Raw genomic sequence first — 18,067 nt, 5'->3', positions numbered from 1 at the left:
TCTACTCCGAGCTCCTCTCGGATGACTGAGCTTCTCACCCTATATATCATTTTACAACATATTTGGTGATATTATTAAACATAGGCCAGTAATATAAATAAAAACTTATTTTGGAAGTGCCAAAATATAAAATAGTAATGGGAAGAAGTATGGGGGAATATTAAAGGAGATGTTAGGTTATGGGATCACTGTGGGCTCTGTGTTATATCTGGGGAATCTGACACAAGAAAACACAAAGGGCAGAAACCTGATCTAAACACTGCTTTATAGCCCTAACCCTAACTCTTTTTGCAGGATGGTAGAGGAAGACTCATCCGTGATTGGCTCAGCCTGACATTCTTACTCTAACCATAACCAATCCCACTCCTCTTGCCCTCCTCTTGGCAAAACCTAACCAACCCAACCAGAGCAGGCAACGAGTACTAGCCATTCAGGGATGAGTTCCCTAATGAATATTCATGTGTCTTCCCCTATTATCCTGCAACAAGTTACATTGTCCATCAATCCCAAAATGTAAAGCGGTTGTTTAACTAATGACCGCTAGGTGGCAGCAATACGCCGATGGACCAGACGTTATTGTTTATCTCTGCCGGAAGTAACACAGAAGAAGAAGGAGGAGTAAAGTAGTAAAGATGGCGGAAAATAACAGCACGGAGCGTACGGAGGATGCCAACATGGATAAAAATGTTGCTCCTGGAGAATCTGTGATGGTTATCACCGTCAAAACCCCCAATGGAAAAGAGGACATTTCGATTTCGGAGGATTCTTCTGTCTCCCAGGTGCGGTAACTGACGTTTCAACATCCGGCAGCAGAAATCACGCTATCATCATGATGCGTTTCCTATCAAACATTAGGGGAAAGGTCAATACGTTGGTGGTTTTTGCATGTTGTCCAACAGCGGGTTGCTTCTTCGGTGGTATTTTCGTGGTCTGACAGATGTTTACAATATTTGCTTGGTGCGAAAATAACGTTTAAATCCAATATTTCCTGAGGCGGTAGACATCTGCGTGATTACGGAAATAACCGGAAAATGTAGCGTCACGTTATTAGAGCTAACGTTATCATTGCTCTTAGCTAACAGTTTGTAGGCTGTGTTTACCAACGTTACATCATCAGTATGAACACACACATAACTCTCCATACCAGAGGTGCATATGCATAGAAAGTAAAAAAAATAATAATAATAGTACGTCATACGAATTTAATTAAATCCTATCATCGGTCCATGAGAAATTTAAAGTGAGTCTTAATTGCTTCATATTTTGTAAGGTCTCTTCTAACTTACTGTTGCCATAATGGTCCAGTTGTTGATTTAAATATTTAAAGTTTGGTTTGAAGTCCGCCCATATTTTCTTATGACTGTGGAATTTTCCCAATAACAAAAATTGAACAGTACAAAAAACACACTTTCAATCCTTCAAAACATATAAGAATGTCTTCTTCCGGAAATTGAATTGTTTTACTCTTCCTTTTATTTTTTTATATATATATATACATACACACACACACATATATACATATAAAATGTTGAAAATCAGCCCAACATATGCTGGTACAGTGATCAAAACAAATGATTGTGCAAGACATTTTCAATATGAAGTCAGAGGCAGTTGGCCAAATTTGTCATTGACGCTGAGTAACTGTTACATCATTCTAACTGTGAAACTGCAGTGAAATTAATGTTGATTCAGTTTGGGGAAAGTGATAACGAATTAACGTTATCTTCTATTATCGAAGGGACAGGTCGCTGATAGAATCCGGGTGGGATGCTGTTGACCCAGTTACAACATTATTAAACAAGTCAAAGTGACGTCACTAATGGTCACCCACTCTTTGATACTTATCTGTGAAACTAGGCCTATTTGCTGATTTCTCGGCAACAACCATTCTTGTGCATTAACCGGTTTATCCTGTCTGGGGTTACTGAAACAAAACAGAAATGTTTTAGTTTCATTTATTTTTCTTTCTGAAATGCCGTTTGCGTGTGTGTAGCATCAAAATAGACAGTTAAAGACAGAAAGCAAATGTGATCCACAACATTACCAACAAAATGCAAGTGACATCTATCATTACATTAAATGTCATTTTAAGCAATTTATATATAAATATCAGAGGCTACATGATTGATGATGATGATGAAGTGTCTTGCTCCAGGACACATTGGTTGATGTATCGCAGTGGGAATCGAATACGGGTCTCACGCACCAAAGGCATGTGTCATATCCACTGTCCCATCACCACCCACATCTACAAGGAGTAGGGTGTGGTGTGACACATCAGAACCTCTCAGGGTATGAAGATTGCCAAGTAAGAAATACCAAGCAATAAGCAGATAGTTTGAATACCCTCCAACGATGGAAGATAACCAGTATCTGCCTGTCCACTCCAAACTGTCAAAAAATAATCATTGCAACACAGTGTTTCCTTTAACCCCCCCCCCCACCACCACCCCACCAGTGTTTTACATATGAAATGTAACTGACAGTTTGCTGTAACACAAACAAATATATTTATTCACCTCTATTCACACACAATGAGGCATAATTTGAGTTGTGATTGAACCGTATTTTTTGAGGAACTATAGGGACACACATCTACAACAGGTCTACAAAATTCTTCATAGGGAAACCGTGGCGGCAGAAATTTTGGCATGGCGAGCCACCACACTAATCAACATGGATGATAACATCCTCTTCTGTAAATAATGGATTTGTTTAATTTCCTTGATAGTTTTACATGAAAAACTGTCCCTAGATATTTATATTTATTTACAGCTTCTATAACTACTTGTTAGTGTGTCTTTCTGTTTTCTCTGAATCAAAAATAAAAACGGGTCACCAACTCAAGTGTAAGAGTACTACCTGACTCCAGGTTGTCTCTGTATGTCACTTTGTGGAGCTTTGATGAAGTACAATTTAGGAATAAGCACCATGTGGGCACATTATAAACTAAAGTAATTACGTTTCAGAACTAGATTCTGACACAGCATCCCTTTTCAATAGAGGCCCAAAAGATGACATTTTATTGCAGGACACAGTTGATATTATATTTATCTTAACAACCACTCAAGTTACCGCCTCTTTTGGGGACCTCCGAGCAGTTGCTCACTTGCTCTCGTCTCATTTGTCCAGTTCAAACAGGAGGTGTCCAAAAAGTTCGAGGCCCAGCAGGACCAGCTGGTGTTGATATTTGCTGGAAAGATTCTGAAGGATGAGGATTCTTTGAACCAGCACAAAATCCGAGACGGCATGACCGTTCATCTTGTCATCAAGACTGCACCGAAGTAAGCACAATGCATGAAATGTGTTTGCAGGTAAAGAGGCATAGCTCAAGCCTGGTGAGATTTTTATGTGATGGTTGCTTTTTCTTCATAGATCAACAGGCGATGGTACATCCCAGACAAGTTCCAGTTCTGCAACGCCTCAAAATAACAGCAGCAGCACCAACGCCTCTGTAGCAGACAGAGCAGGAAGTGGCACGAGTCAGACGCCAACAGAGCCTGCCAATCCAATGAGTAAGAACTCTATATATTTTAAATGATTTGCTTCCTTTTTGCTGTACATTGAGTTTGATTCTTGTGATCCAGTCCCATAGATCAGTGGTTCCCAAAGTTGGATCCAGGAAACCCCCGGAGGTCCTTGAGAATAACCCAGGGGCTTCCCAGCAAAAAGGATCATTTATCATTTTTTACCATAATTCCATCCAAAAGCAACTCAATGACAGACTGTGTGACTATTTTGATCATGGGGTTCACACACGTTTCTTAATAAAATCTCTAAAAGCTAAAATTCTCTCAGTTGGGGATGAACCCTATGACAATAGACTTTGCTCGATTTGTGCCAGTTCTCATTAATATTCAATGAGCTAAGCTGCTTGACTCTGATTGGCTAACACCTAGCCAATGAAAGACTGGCTATCAGCATCCTTAACCCAGCAAGCTCATGAAAAATAATGAGCTCAGGCAACATGTGGCTAGAGCTGACAGAGGAGGTAGCTGTTCATTTTCACATTGAACCCAAACACATACTGTATGGACCTAAAATATTTCAAATAATGCTAAAATGGGTTTGTGTGGCAGGACACCTTTAATTACATTTCCACACAGACTTTTAATACAAAACCATCACAAATTTAGTAATTTAAAAAAAGAATTTAGGTGACTGCACATATGTTTGAAGCAACTAACACACTTAATGAAATTCTATAGCAAAAATATCATAATAATGGTGTTCCCTGTCAACACATCCACTTACCTGACAGCAGAGACGGTTTAGAACCGAGACGACCCAACTCAGTCATTTCCTGTGCCTGTGTCACGTGGGCTCCGCCACTGCCACGCCTCTTCAGGAGATTAATGGCAGGTCATGAGTGTATTGATTTAAACTAATGATATTAGGGCCATTTTTCACAAGAAATTTATCTCACAAACATCCGAACACTAAAATGGCATTTTTCAGATGGACAATTTAGAAGAAAATTAACTTTGTTGGAGACCGTTTCTGTCTCGGGAACAAGCTCTTGCGAGATGTGGCAGCACTGATAAGCTAACGTTCATGAACGTGGTAACAAAAGTAATTTCCTTTCAAGCTAAATATGTGTTTTAGCTGTGTTAATGTATGTTTGCAAAATCAAATGTTAATAAATTATACAGATATAACTTTTCATCTATCCACACGACATTCACTACATTTTCAGACGAGGCCGCGCCCTTTTAGGAGACAGGAAGTGTGTACCATTTCATGCCATTGGCGCTGTGTGTAATTCCCTATCTTTTAGTAAAAAATCATCCTTGCTGCATGGACGTATTCTCCAGCTTTCCTCCTCCTCCTCAGGTGGACTCGGTGACCTGTCCGGCTTGTTAGGCATGGGCATGCGTTCGTCCAGCTTCATGGAGATGCAGCAGCAGGTGCAGAGTCAGCTGATGTCCAACCCACAGATGATGTCTCAGATGATGGGTAGCCCCCTAGTCCAGAACATGATGTCCAACCCAGACCTGATGAGACAGATGCTCGCAGGCAATCCCCAGATGCAGCAGCTCGTGGAACAGACCCCGGACGTCTCCAGCATGTTCAACAACCCTGACCTCATGAGACAGGTCGGTGCAGCGTTGCTCTTGATAGTGCCCTGAAACGCCAGGTCAACCTCAGAGAGCTAGCACGGATTAATGTCCGCTCGTCAAATAAACGTCTTGTGTGTCCTGACACAGAGGTTCCCCCACCCTACTTGTTTATTTATTTTTTTTCTCTCACAGTTGTAAACTCAGAGCCTAGAAATGTAGACGCACGCTAGCTGCAGCAAATGTCATTTGGAGCTAGGGTCAGTCTAGCAACTCTCCGTCGGCTTGCAAGCTGGAAAAACCAAACTCCAGTCAGGCCAATCACATCGTGTAAAGAGTCGGCGGGCGGGCTTAACATAATGACGGCAGAGTTACGGTTCTGCTTAAATTCCCTGCTACTTTAAAACAAAGAAGATTGCTGCTGCTGCTGGCAAACAGCTGACTTTCCAATCTGCTTTGGCCGCGACTCTGAAACACTTGAGTTAAGCTTTACTTTGAGAAAACAACAAAGAACGGCACTGAAGTCATTCTTTAAAAAGGAAGATGTGTTCTGAGTTTTGCCGACTGGATATGGCAAAAGTTTAATCTATCAGCTAGCGTTTCTCTGGTTGGTTGTAGCGCTAGCCCATTTTGTGCAGAGGGAATTTGAAAGACAACCATTTATCCCGCCCCTCAGAATGAGCCCATCCAATTGTGAGTTCCCAGTACCAACATCTTGTCAGCCTAGCAAACTCATCGCCTTTTGGCAAATTCACAGCTTTGAATGGAAACTATGGCACCCGCATGATTTGTGTACAACCTACGTTTTTTTTGGGGTGGTACACGCCTGGGCGGATCGCAGACACACCTGCTTTTGATGCTAGCTGGAGCTTGGCCACATGTTTGGGATACAAGGTTTTTTGTTGTTGCGTTTTTTATGTTTTAGTTGCCGTTACTAGAAAAGTTTCTGTTCAACTAAGCAAGAACCTTAGTGCTAGTCCAAGCACTGTCACCTTTTTCTACCCACTTGAGTTTACAGCTATGCATTTTAAATCACAGTTATTATTTCTCTAACTGCCCCCCACTCCTTGATGGTGATCTAGTTCCTTTGTTGTTTACTCCTGCAACTTGGAGCTCCAATGAATGTCCCAACAAGTTTAGGGTTGACACTGATGGCCGCCATTCCAGTCAGAAGCTTGCTTCTTTTTCTAGGCCACCTTAGCTCTCACTGTTTGTTTTTGTTGTCTGAATCCTCTCGTTCCTTGACAGACCGTAGAGTTGGCAAACATCCAGCAATGATGCAAGACATGATGCATAACCAGAACTGGGTGCTAAGTAACCGTGAGAGCATCCTCTGGGTGTATAATGCTCTATGGAGTGTGCCTGCAGTCAGATATCCAAACTGTTATCTTGTGTGCACAAGAATTATTTCTTGTTTTAAGACGTTGGAGGCTCTGTTGGGTTTTAGAGTTGACTTGTGTCATGTTTGTCCTTGAGCAGATGCAGAATCCTGAAACATTGTCTATGCTGACCAACCCCAGAGCCATGCAGGCCCTCATACAGATCCAACAGGGCCTGCAGACCTTACAGACAGAAGCCCCGGGATTCATGTCCAGGTACCGACTGTTTCTACTTGCACCCTGTGTAATTGTCCTTATCTGGCACTCAACTCAGAATTAATCGGAATTCCTTCTGTTATTTGAAAGTACATTTTAGTACATTTTGCTGAAATTGACAGGGATTGCCATAGTTTTCTTGATTGTTGGCATTTCTTTCTCTAGATTGTCTCCCGGAGGTCTCGGGGTTCCTCCAGCCACAGGGGGAAGCCCCCCCGAGATCCCTCAGCCGCCTGCCATGGCAACCGGATCCAGTCCCCTCTCAGGCACCAGTTCCTCTCAGCAACAGCTCATGCAGCAGATGTTACAGATGTTTGCAGGCGGAGGGCCATCAGTATGTTTTATCTAATTGCCTAAAGTTGTTGTTTGCTAAAATCAGAGCAACATTTTGAAATATTAATATGAAATATTGATATGTTCTGGTCGAAGCCACCAGGTGGCTGCTCTCAAGCTTGTCTATATTTAGTATACGTGGGTAAAAGTAGAATTCGTGCCAAAGTACTTAAAGTCAATTTGATTATATGTGGAAAAAGCAAATCTGTGAAAATATTTGGGTCAAAATCAGCTGGTATAAGTATAAAGAAAATTTTGTGGAATATCGTAACTCACTAAATAAATAATCTGAATCTGTTTATATATAAAAAAATAAAAATTAAAAAAAAAAAGCAGTACCTGACCCCATGCGTGCTCTCCTCCCTCCCAGCTCCAGACTCCGGAGGTTCGTTTCCAGCAGCAGCTCGACCAGCTCAACACCATGGGCTTCATCGACCGCCAAGCCAACCTGCAGGCCCTCATCGCTACGGGAGGGGATGTCAACGCCGCCATCGAAAGACTGTTGGCCTAACCCACTCATTTCATTCTGGGGTTGAGGGTGGAAGACGGGTAGAGTTGGGGACTGGCATGGGAGATTTGAAATAAGTTAATACATAAACACCATCCTGCATCCAATAAATAAGTCTGACCTGACACCCAGATAGACGCAGCGGTATTCCAATCACTTGTCATCTCTTCATCTGATCTGTAAATCATAGGAAGGGTAAACAAGGGAGGATGGGAAATCATAATGGAAGGATGTTGTTGGTTTCTAACCGAGTTGGTCATATGCTAAAGCTAAAAGCCGTGGCAGATAAGATACGATGAGCCTTTATTAATCCTAAAGGGGCAATTCAGGTGTTGCAGCAGCACAAAGACCAAAACAAGTACATATAAATAGAGAAGTACAAATAAAACGGGAAAAGATATAAAGCAAATAAGAGATCTATACAATTAAATATCACAACTAGTAAACTGTGACATTTGAATTTCCCTCTGGGGATAAATAAATGTATATATAAATGTATCTATCTAGCACTATGTATCTTGCAATTAAAGACAAAGTTATGCGGTAATTAAGTGACAAATGGAATTTACAAGGTGAAGAGACATGGTTGATTAATAGCAGCCGGTCTAGTGAGTACTGTATGTCATCAATGTACACCAGAATAATATATACTGTGATTAAGTGATGGAGTGTATGTAGTACTGCTACAGAAAACTAACGCCACAACTCTCCTTGTTGCCACCAATGAGTTACTCCTGCCAGGCCGGTCGGAGATGATTTCAGACATGACTGAAAGTGCTCATGCACTTGATGTCTGCACGAAGTTACCAAGAAATTCATTCTAATAGTTACTAATTTTACATTAATTTTAACAGATTGTATTTGGTGGTTAGGTTGTTGTTGTAGTAGGTTGGATGATCTTCTGTGCGCTCAGCTAGTTTTTACATGTTTCTTTGTTTTGTTTTTCAATCCTCTCGCTTGATATTTATTTGAGTTATCTCTTTATGGAGGTTCGTGACACCTTGTATTTCTCCCCTGAAATGTTTCTCAGTACTGATTCTTGTGTTTGGCTCTGCTGCCTAAATGTTTGAGGAGGACAAAGTGTGTGTAATGTGTGTGTGGATGAGGGATGGACAATATGACCTAGTGAGAAAATTTGCAAGATTAAGGTAGACAGCACTGTGTTGTTGGAGCGGGTTGACTGCTTGGACTGTGCTACTGGACCCCATACTGCTATAGATTTCTTAAGATGTTTAGATAGGAAAAATATGTAATTACTATTCTAAATCATTGTCCCTAAATAACTTATAAAAGGCCCCAAAGCACTTAAAATGTTCATCACAACTGCATACTTCTTATGTACTTCTACTTCAGAGGAAAACATTGTACTACCACAGTTACGTGACAGAAAAATGTAACTGGTTACATTGCTGATTCAGATTTTACTCACAAAGTAAACAATTAAAATATGATTTATTATTAATTAAGCTATACAGTGTTATATTAGAACTGAAAGCTTGACATTTTGATTTTCAATTGATCTGTTTAATGTCTCTAGTTGTATTGCCAATAGTGTTTCCAGACTGTGATATTGGATTTACAGAATTTTCCTGGAAAACATTTGTTAGGTTTTTCATTTGCAAAAATTAGCCAAAACGGTAATTTCCATCTGATTGTTTTAATCTATACATTTTTCTGCAACATAGCCTTATAATTTACATATACCATGTCAGAGGTTCATATCACCCACCACTAATATAGACGTCTTTGAAATTTCCTTTCTTAGTCAACAGGTGTGGTTCAAGTTGATTTCCTGTAGACAAACTGTAAAAGTAAATAAAGTAAATACACTTGCACTTTGAGTAGTTTGATTTTTGTTTTCAACTATAAAGTGGTCTCTATGAAGTGTCAGTGCCCTGATGATACCGCGATTTATTGTGGTAACTTGTTGAGAAAGCCATTGGTGAATTGTTTTTAAGTCATTCACAAATGAATCAAACCTTTTCGGGAAATCATATGTTCTAAGTCTTCCTATGGACAGATAAGTATCCTTTTTTTTTTCAATCTTAGAAATGATTGTGATTTACTTTGGTAATGCAGTTTGACAGCTGTGTTATGTTGACTTTACCCTTGATTGATATTTTCATTTGTCCTGGCAGAGTTTTTGCCTTTAGTCTATACCGGGTTGTTTGGTGGTTGCAGCGAAACCTAAAATGTCGTACAAGTATATTAAGAAATCAAATACATTTAAATAACGTATTTGTCGATCAACAACAGTCATCCCTGCAGCTATTTGTAGTGGCAGAGGAAGAAGTGAATTGACTGCAGCAATACCAGAAATATATATTATTACAAATACCATAAAATTCTTATTCTAGAAATATCATGAAACAAATAGTCTTATAAATATTGCAAATACAAGCTTAAACTGCACACTAGTATCTACAGACGTCAGATAAATGTAATGTGGTACACATTAAATCTTCTAAACCTCTGAATTATTAGGTTTAAGTTATTTTATTGTCATGGACACAACAAAGGGAAACAAGTTGTTGGCAATGAAAGTCTTACTGTATATCTCAGGCTCCCTCCCACTCTGCTTCTACAGATATATAAAATGTTATCAACTAATGTAAACAGATGGGCAGTAAGTATATGCATAAATGGGGAAGACTGTACACAGGTGTATGTATACATACACACATACACAACACAGTAAATATACTGTACTGAGAAAGAGGAAGTGGAGCATTACAATATCAGAGTTTCTGCATGGACAAAAAGTTGTTTTGGCATTATTTCCATGGTAATACCAGATTAATACATAGTGCTGTCAAGCTACATGGATATCAGTATGAATCAAGATGGTGCTCGACGCCGCTGGAAGATTTTTGAACATCATTGAGGCTTATCGGTTGAGGAACTAGAAACTACACTGGGTAGGGATTTGCACAAACTCAGACAATAGGGTGTAGTATGGTGAATGTCATGAATGGGGATCCATTTGGATGGTCCCTGAGAAAGAAACGAAGGTGGCACAGTAAGAGATTGGATCCAGAAGGTGGCAGCAATGCAACAGATCCCAGCTGCCTTAGACTCCACAGACAGTTAGGGGGGCTCCATGGTCCTTCATGTGGGGCGACCTGACACGCTCAGTCGGAAGCATAGACCGTTAATATTAAGCAGTAATACACAGGCTATGGTCGGAAGGCGGGCACTAAAGAACGGTTAAAAGAACTCGGAAGAAGAAGAAGAAGAAGAAGAAGAAGAAGAAGAAGAAGAAGCCTACAATTCCCACAATGCATTGAGAAGGCACCCGGAAAGGGACGAAAACATCAGCTGACTATGACTAGTCAGTGTCTAGTTTTTGACAGTTTAAAGGCAGTTATTTATTCGTTTAAAAGATAATTGTTTTGTTATTTTTGCATTAGCATATGTTAGTGAGTAAGTAGCTATGTTACGACCAAAGGCGTTAACGCAGGTTCTGAGCCAAGCGAACACAAACGGAGTCCAAAGCACACTGTGAGTAACGTTAGCTAGCTAGTTAGCTAGCATATTGCTAACGAGGTAATATGGTTTTTGTCTATTATACAGTTTGTTTTTGTTGGAAAGTGTACAGTCGTGGGTTTGTTTGACCCCACAATCGTTTGACATACACGGACATATGATGCCAAATATCAAGAGCCTGACAAATATCATAACTGCATACTTTACAGTGATCTCTCTCTGTACAATATGATATTTAAGGAATACTGTGGGCAGGGTGAACCTTAACATTACAAGTTGTTTGCAGATAGTTTTAGTTAGTAGGGCTGCAACTAACTAACTATCTCTATCTTATTGTTATTTATTGTGGATTAATCTGACAATTATTGCAGTCTTATGTGTATAAAATGTCAGGATAAAGTGGAAAATGCTTGTTATAATTTCATGTTGACTTCTTCAATTTGCTTGATTTATCTGGCCAATAGTTAAAATCCCAAAGATGTTCAGTTATATATCACACATGACAAAGAAAAGCATCAAACCACCCCATTTGAGAAGCTGGGAGCAGTGATTTTGGGGCATTTTAGCTTGAAACGATTACTTTATTATTAATATATAATGATAATCTTTTTGTGATCTAATCTTCTCTCGCTACTCAAATTATGTCTAAATTCACTAAATTACATAAGGTGATTTTGTCACTTTGAAATTTCTGAATTTGTACATAGGGCTGGGTGATATTGAGAAAATCAAATATCATGATATGTTTTACCAAATACCTCGATATTGATACCACAACGATATTGTAGTGTTAACTACTGGTGCTTTCACAACATATTTACACAATGAGATTTTTGATAAATAATCATCAGTAAGATGGATAAAATGACTAAGGCAAATAATAGGACAGTTACAAGAATCTGGTAAGTTCAGAAAGTTACATCACTTTGTCTGTGATGTGTTGTGCGATGGCAACACTAATGCCATTTTAAGATATCCAAAATCTTAGAAAATATCTACTCATATCAAAATATCGATATAATATTGATACATTGCCCGTCTCTATTTTTACATATGCTTTCAGTGTAGTTACTTTATGGTAATAATATGGTCCTATTGGCATTCCAAGTGTTCATAAAAACATTCATAAAAACTGGCAAGCACCTTGTATAAACTGCAACACAATTCATATACATTTACATATTTGGACATAGTTCAGACAGTTTCATTTTACTTTATATACGGTATATACTATGATTTTAGGTTTGTAGATATGTCCAACATTGTTGGGTAGCGTCATGGAGATACCCTGAGTAAAATCCATTCATTCATTGACAGTCTATAGTAAAAATCATTTCAGGTGTTCAAGTGCTGGATACTGAAACTTCAAAGTTTACATTCTCACCAGCTTACTGAACAATGAAGGTTCACTTCTGGCTTACTCTGGATACGGGGACACTGACGCCCGAGTGACAGCTGCCATCGCTAGCAACATCTGGGCGGCCTACGACAAGAACGGTCACCAAGCCTTTAACGAAGACAAACTTAAATTCATACTCATGGATTGTATGGTAAGGAGTGCCGTTTCAGTTGTTCTCAGGTTCTCATATGAAGAGTAGTTTTAATATGGACAGTTTGAACTGGGGCACTTTGTCACGTTGTTGTTCTCTCGTTTTCTCTCTCAGGAGGGAAGGGTGGCCATCACTCGTGTAGCCAACCTATTACTGTGTATGTACGCCAAAGAGACGGTGGGTTTTGGAATGCTTAAAGCCAAGGTGAGGGGTCAAAGCTGATGTCAGTCAGTGGTTTCCCAACAACCAATGTCCTGCTTTTCAGGCTCATTTGTATAGTCAGGGTTAAAGCACAACAACAAAGAGAATAATCAATAGTATCATACAAATAACAGAAGGCTATTAAAACTGTATGATCTGGGGAAATTATTTAATCGATAAATTAGAATAATAAGGATGTAAAAGAAAATATAGTTATGTAAAACAATCACAAGGAGAGTTTGGGAGGTTTAAAATCAAATTCCTTAAACGTCCAGAAGGTACAATTAAATTGATCTAAAGTAGGAGTTGTATTTTGGTGCACTAAAATTAACTTAATAGACCATATTTATAAAACATCATAAAACTGTGAAAATATCCATCAAAACTTTTTAGAGTCCAAGTATTCTTATGTCTTGTTTTGTCCGACCAACAGTCCAAAACCAAAAGATATTCAACTCTGATGTAAGACAAGGAAAAGCAGCAAATACTCGCATTAGAGAAGTTAAAACGACCAAATATTTGGCATTTTTGCTTTATAAATTACTTAAACAATGACTTGATAATCCAAACAGTTCCTGTAGCAGCCCTATACTGAACTGTACAATCTAGTGTTCAGCTTTAAGTCATTTAAAACCAATCCTGTCTTATTGAGGACAAATTAGAGGACAACTTGTAAGCTAAATCCCAACACATAAGGCAATGGCTTGAAGATAACCTTATTTGTCACTCTGGATAAATCCTTATTCTGATTTCTCAGAAATCTGTCTGATTTCTAGAAATCTGTGCTCTTTATTTGCTAATGCACTTTACTAATAGACTAACACAATCATACTGCATTCTTTGTTTTTATGTCTGTTTAACACAGCTGTGAAGAAAAAAGTAAAAAAAGAACTTTTAATGTTTGCACTACTGGTTGTATGTTAAACTGCAATTTGTTGTAATGGTTGTCCTTACTTGAAATAAAGTGGAATCTAATCTTTGTTAACACTGTTCTGTTGTTGTTGTGCTTACAGGCAGAAGCCCTGGTACAGTACCTTGAGGAACCATTGACACAAGTGGCCGCATCATAGTGGAGACGTGACTGAAGCTCTGCCTGTCGCTTCCGTCTGCCTGGAAAAAAAACATCATATGATCCCAGTCATTGGGCTACTGAGTGATCTGTGAGTGACTGTGCGTGTGTGGTGGGTTGGAGGCTGGGGGTGGGGGGTGGGTGCAGTTCAGTGTATTTACGATCATGGTATCGAAGCTAATAACTAGTATGTTTTTTTGCCCTTGCTTGTGACTTATGTGTTCATCTCATGGTCTGTTCTGAAAGCCCACATAATTGTCAAAAGGAAGTCTGAGTGTACAACTGCTGAAATGATTCCTTTACATTACTGTTTCCACGGCCGATTCATTCATTTGCAGTTTTAGTTCAGGCACGCAGATCACAGTTAAGCAGAAAATGTAACATTTTTTACTCCTGTCAGAGAAGTAAAATAGTTTGTGAAAACCTTGATTAAAAGGTCTGTCAGATAAAGTGCAGGGAAGATTATTTGCTGCGTTTTGTTTCAAAGCCGTCAAATAAACAATTTTTGGATTAATATTCACTCTTTCTATTTTGTGTTTATGCTCTAAACTGAGTGCTTTGTGAGTTGGCTATTATATTATTATAATCTAAAATATCAGGTTTACCAGGATTGAGTTTAAAAGTAGCCATAGTTTCAGTATTCCTTGATACACCTTCTATTCAAGCAGTGTTTTTACAATGAAATTAGAAGCAGTGTAGATGCATTATCTATTGGCTACATTATTACCCTTTTACAAAGCTTCACATTGCTATTAATGTTTTTTTTTCAGGTGCATCCTATATAGGACACATATGGAAATCCTCATGTTGTTATTTTGCCCTTATTTAAATTCTTATTTAAATATTTCCATTTCCATGACTCTGTTGAAAGGATGGCTTTTTAACATCGCAAGTATTTCTGATTTCCTGCAGACAATCGCAGTTTATGCGAGATTCATTCCATTATTTGTCCATTATATCAGACTGCCTACTCTTTGCATGCTCACTTGCCTTAAAACCTGAAATGATTATTAAGAAAGTCCTTTGAGTATTGTAATGATTGGAAAAAAGAATAAAACCTTGGTGTGTTTTTCTAAGTGCACTTTAATCACAGCCAAAGACTTGCACAACACGTTTGAATTCTTAAAAAATCAGTTGGAGATTTAAATTAGATTGATTGTAACGAGTTTGATCTGCATGTGCGTGTTTAGACTTCAGCAAAGGTAAATACGAGGAACATGGAAGACATCTGATTTCAATAAATCTAAATATGAGGTTTTAAAGGTATAGAAACAAAAAAGAAGGTATCTTTTGCAATAGATGCATGACTCAAATTACCACATAGAATACATGTACAGAACCTAGTCTTTGTGACCACAGAGGATCAAATAGAACAGCACACCTGGTCAGCTTAGAAGAGACTCATACAAATTCACAAATCACAACTTTGCTGCACAGTATTATAGAAATGCCATAGAAACTCTGTTACAGGGCGTTTCTTCCTTGTAGTGAGCAATAAGACTTGCTTCCTGCTTCCTGCATGCAGTAATGTGATCAATCCAGGAGAAGGCGCTTGCCCGTCCCTCTCAGCTGTACCTGCCAGTCGCCCCACCTGTAAAACCTGCCCTGCGCTGACTCCCATTACTAAACACACCTCCGCAGCAGCCCCACCACTCCCTGACACAAGCCCCGCCTGCTGCAGTAGAACAACCTGGGTACACTCAGCATGTCTTGTTCAAACAAGCCAGCTTTCTATTAACTCAGATTGGGAAGGGTAGCGAAGGGCAGAAAACTGGCTACTGGCATTCATGTGTCAAAACATCTTTGCAGCCATTTTCCTTCCTGAAGCCTGAGGATCTGAGGGGCAGGCTGGTTTGTGGTGTGAGTCAGTGTCATCTTACATCTTGCAATCAGTCTGTTGAAGACACACGGCAGTTATAAACTGAATGAACAGAATATGGGGTCAGATGAGGCCTACAACTTTGTCTTTAAGGGTAAGTACCATGTTCTTCTGTTTACTTGGTTCAATCCAAAGAAACCTTCCTAAAATTGTAGTTTCAGTCTATAATGTTTCTTTGTCCTTCAAATTATACTACCTTGTTTATTATTAACTTATAACAGGGATATGTGATGTGTCTCAACAGAATGCAATCCATTCTTATTAATGAACAGCTAAGTACAATAAACAATAAGGATGGTGTATGGTAATACACAGCACAGACAACTGCTAGCCTGAGTGTCTGGGCTGTGAGCAGTTCAATCAGCTGTTGAGCTAAATATTGTATGTTGGTATTTTGCAAGTCTCCAAACACTTCAGGTGAGCGTTATTCCTACAAAGTTTAGTGCTACTACAATCAAATTGCCAGTTTAGCACATGGGTGCGTAAGCAGTAAGCAAGCATGCATAGTACAGGTTATTGTTGAAACCAGGATGTGTACTTTAATTCCTGCTTATCTGCAGAGCAACATTGTAACATAGTGTCTGGTTTAGAGCCCTGTATCAGTGGCAAAAGACAAAGTGTGTCACTCATATAGTAGTTTTCCCAAATATACCACATCCAGTGTGTAAAATTGTGTGACTTTATAAGCTATGCTCAGCAGCTTGTGCTACTCACTCTATTCCTTCTGCACTCAACATGGCATAGTAATTGTGTATGTAGCTAGTTAAGGTACCATGGCCCTTAACAGGTGCCCGAGAGGAGTGAAAGTCATTCAGAGAGGTAATTTAGTTCATGTAGCCTGCTGTAATTTGACATGTGGGTACAATGTGCCGTGTTGATAAAAGGAACTGCAGGTGAATGGTAAATCCAAAGTAACTGTGTCCCAAACATCAAATAGCATCATTTACTGTATTTACAAGTTCCTCTGCAAAAATGAGACAGGTACATAGATGTTCAAGTCAATTTTAGTCACATTGCACAGAATCACACTTAACAGATTTGCCTTGAAGGGCTTTTGGGGCCAAGAGCCTAATGGTCACGGTGCATAATGACAACATGCCTGGTTTGACACACACACACACACACACACACACACACACACATATACATATTTCCTGTCTGCATCTACACTGTCAAGTATCAGAACTGCAAGGGGCATTACAGACAGTAAAGAATATGACACCCTCTTTTAGGCTCTTTAGAGACTCTTTGATTTTGTTACGTTATGTTAAGTGAAAAATGAAACAAAACACTGAACTGTTCCTTGCTCCTGGGGGAATAGGAATACAAATTGGGGGCAGTAACAGAGGAGGAATCTCTCCTCTACCCTGTGATTGGTTAAAAAAATGATTATCACTGGAAAAACTCACTCACGACAGCAGTGCTCCTAAGCACTGTGTACAATAGTATCTCAATTGTATGAGCATGTTGTCATTCCACCCAGCAATTCACAGATAACTTAGATTCTATGGAGTTTGCTTGGAAAGTAACGCTCTCGATCCTCCGCATGCTGACTGCATGAAAGAATATGTGGCCGGGTTAGCTCAGTTGGTCGAGCAGGCGCACATACAGTGTATAGAGGTTTACTCCTCGACGCCGCGGGTTCGACTCCAACCTGTGGCCCATGGCTGCATGTCATTCCCCTTCTCTCTCACCTTTCATGTATTCATCTGTCCTGTGGAATGAAATGCCCAAAAATTATCTTTAAAAGAAACACATGTCAGAATGAAACTTTGCTGTCAAATACAGTACTAAATTATCCACCGGGATTTTTTAGAGCAATAGCCTTCTGTGTACCGCTTTGCTACATTTCCAGTCCCGAAGGTCATGAATACAAACAAAATGAGATTTGAGTTATTCCCAGCTTCCTCAGATTCAACAAACTAGGCTTGAAGGCCTCTTGTCCTATATCGCCATAGAAACCAGGGGTAGGTATTGTTTGCGTAAGAAGTTACTGAGTAGAGTAGTGGAGGAGTAAGAGGGGGAGAACAGGCTTTCTCACCTCCCCTACTAGAAGAGAGAGCAGTACAGTGACCTGGCTGCAGAGTGAACAATGACTTAAAACATGCAAAGAGGGAACAACTGGTAATGATCTGAGAGTTAAAGTTAAACATACTGTTAGCCAAGAACTGGGGCCAAGTGCCAGCATTTTTTAATCTGTTGTTCTGACTGGAGAATCGCGAGCAAGGGATTTTTACTGTTAGAAAAATCTATCACGTGTTCTTCGATTTGATGAGTACGAAGAGAGGCTGAGGGTCCAATTGAGAATTAAAAAAAGGTTTAATGAAACAGCATGATGAAGATGATTAGACAAAGACAATACGACACAAAACATGATAACACTGCAGCT

At 39.4% G+C, this 18,067-nt stretch overlaps 3 protein-coding genes and 1 long non-coding RNA gene across 4 annotated transcripts in view; 3 read left to right on the top strand and 1 right to left on the bottom strand.

Moving 5' to 3' along the window:
* The first annotated feature begins 513 nt into the window (after positions 1–513).
* ubqln4 (ubiquilin 4) lies at positions 514–9,328 on the top strand. The gene is made up of 7 exons (XM_032518557.1): positions 514–779; positions 3,133–3,284; positions 3,376–3,515; positions 4,834–5,096; positions 6,537–6,652; positions 6,818–6,986; positions 7,356–9,328. The coding sequence occupies exons 1-7, from the start codon at positions 633–635 to the stop codon at positions 7,494–7,496; spliced, it is 1,128 nt and encodes a 375-aa protein (XP_032374448.1). The 5' UTR covers positions 514–632; the 3' UTR covers positions 7,497–9,328.
* Positions 9,329–10,726: 1,398 nt separating this feature from the next.
* On the top strand, positions 10,727–13,844 carry lamtor2 (late endosomal/lysosomal adaptor, MAPK and MTOR activator 2). Its single transcript, XM_032519451.1, has 4 exons — positions 10,727–10,994; positions 12,367–12,529; positions 12,644–12,733; positions 13,744–13,844. Exons 1-4 carry the CDS (start codon positions 10,927–10,929, stop codon positions 13,798–13,800), a joined length of 378 nt encoding a protein of 125 aa, XP_032375342.1. The 5' UTR covers positions 10,727–10,926; the 3' UTR covers positions 13,801–13,844.
* A 1,641-nt stretch (positions 13,845–15,485) lies between these two features.
* rab25b (RAB25, member RAS oncogene family b) overlaps positions 15,486–18,067 on the top strand; it is a 9,166-nt gene continuing 6,584 nt past the window's right edge. The window contains exon 1 of the mRNA XM_032519311.1: positions 15,486–15,772. Within this exon, the coding sequence (XP_032375202.1) occupies positions 15,736–15,772 (37 nt within the window). The 5' untranslated portion in view covers positions 15,486–15,735. The remainder of the gene's footprint in view (positions 15,773–18,067) is intronic.
* LOC116691574 (uncharacterized) overlaps positions 17,872–18,067 on the bottom strand; it is an 816-nt gene continuing 620 nt past the window's right edge. Inside the window, exon 2 of the long non-coding RNA XR_004332507.1 lies at positions 17,872–17,914. This is a non-coding gene — a long non-coding RNA (uncharacterized LOC116691574). The remainder of the gene's footprint in view (positions 17,915–18,067) is intronic.

This window comes from Etheostoma spectabile, chromosome 6, assembly GCF_008692095.1.
Source record: "Etheostoma spectabile isolate EspeVRDwgs_2016 chromosome 6, UIUC_Espe_1.0, whole genome shotgun sequence".
Taxonomy (NCBI): domain Eukaryota; kingdom Metazoa; phylum Chordata; class Actinopteri; order Perciformes; family Percidae; genus Etheostoma; species Etheostoma spectabile.
The sequence above is the reverse complement of the archived record's forward strand: the minus strand, read 5'-3'. Positions and strand labels throughout refer to the sequence as shown.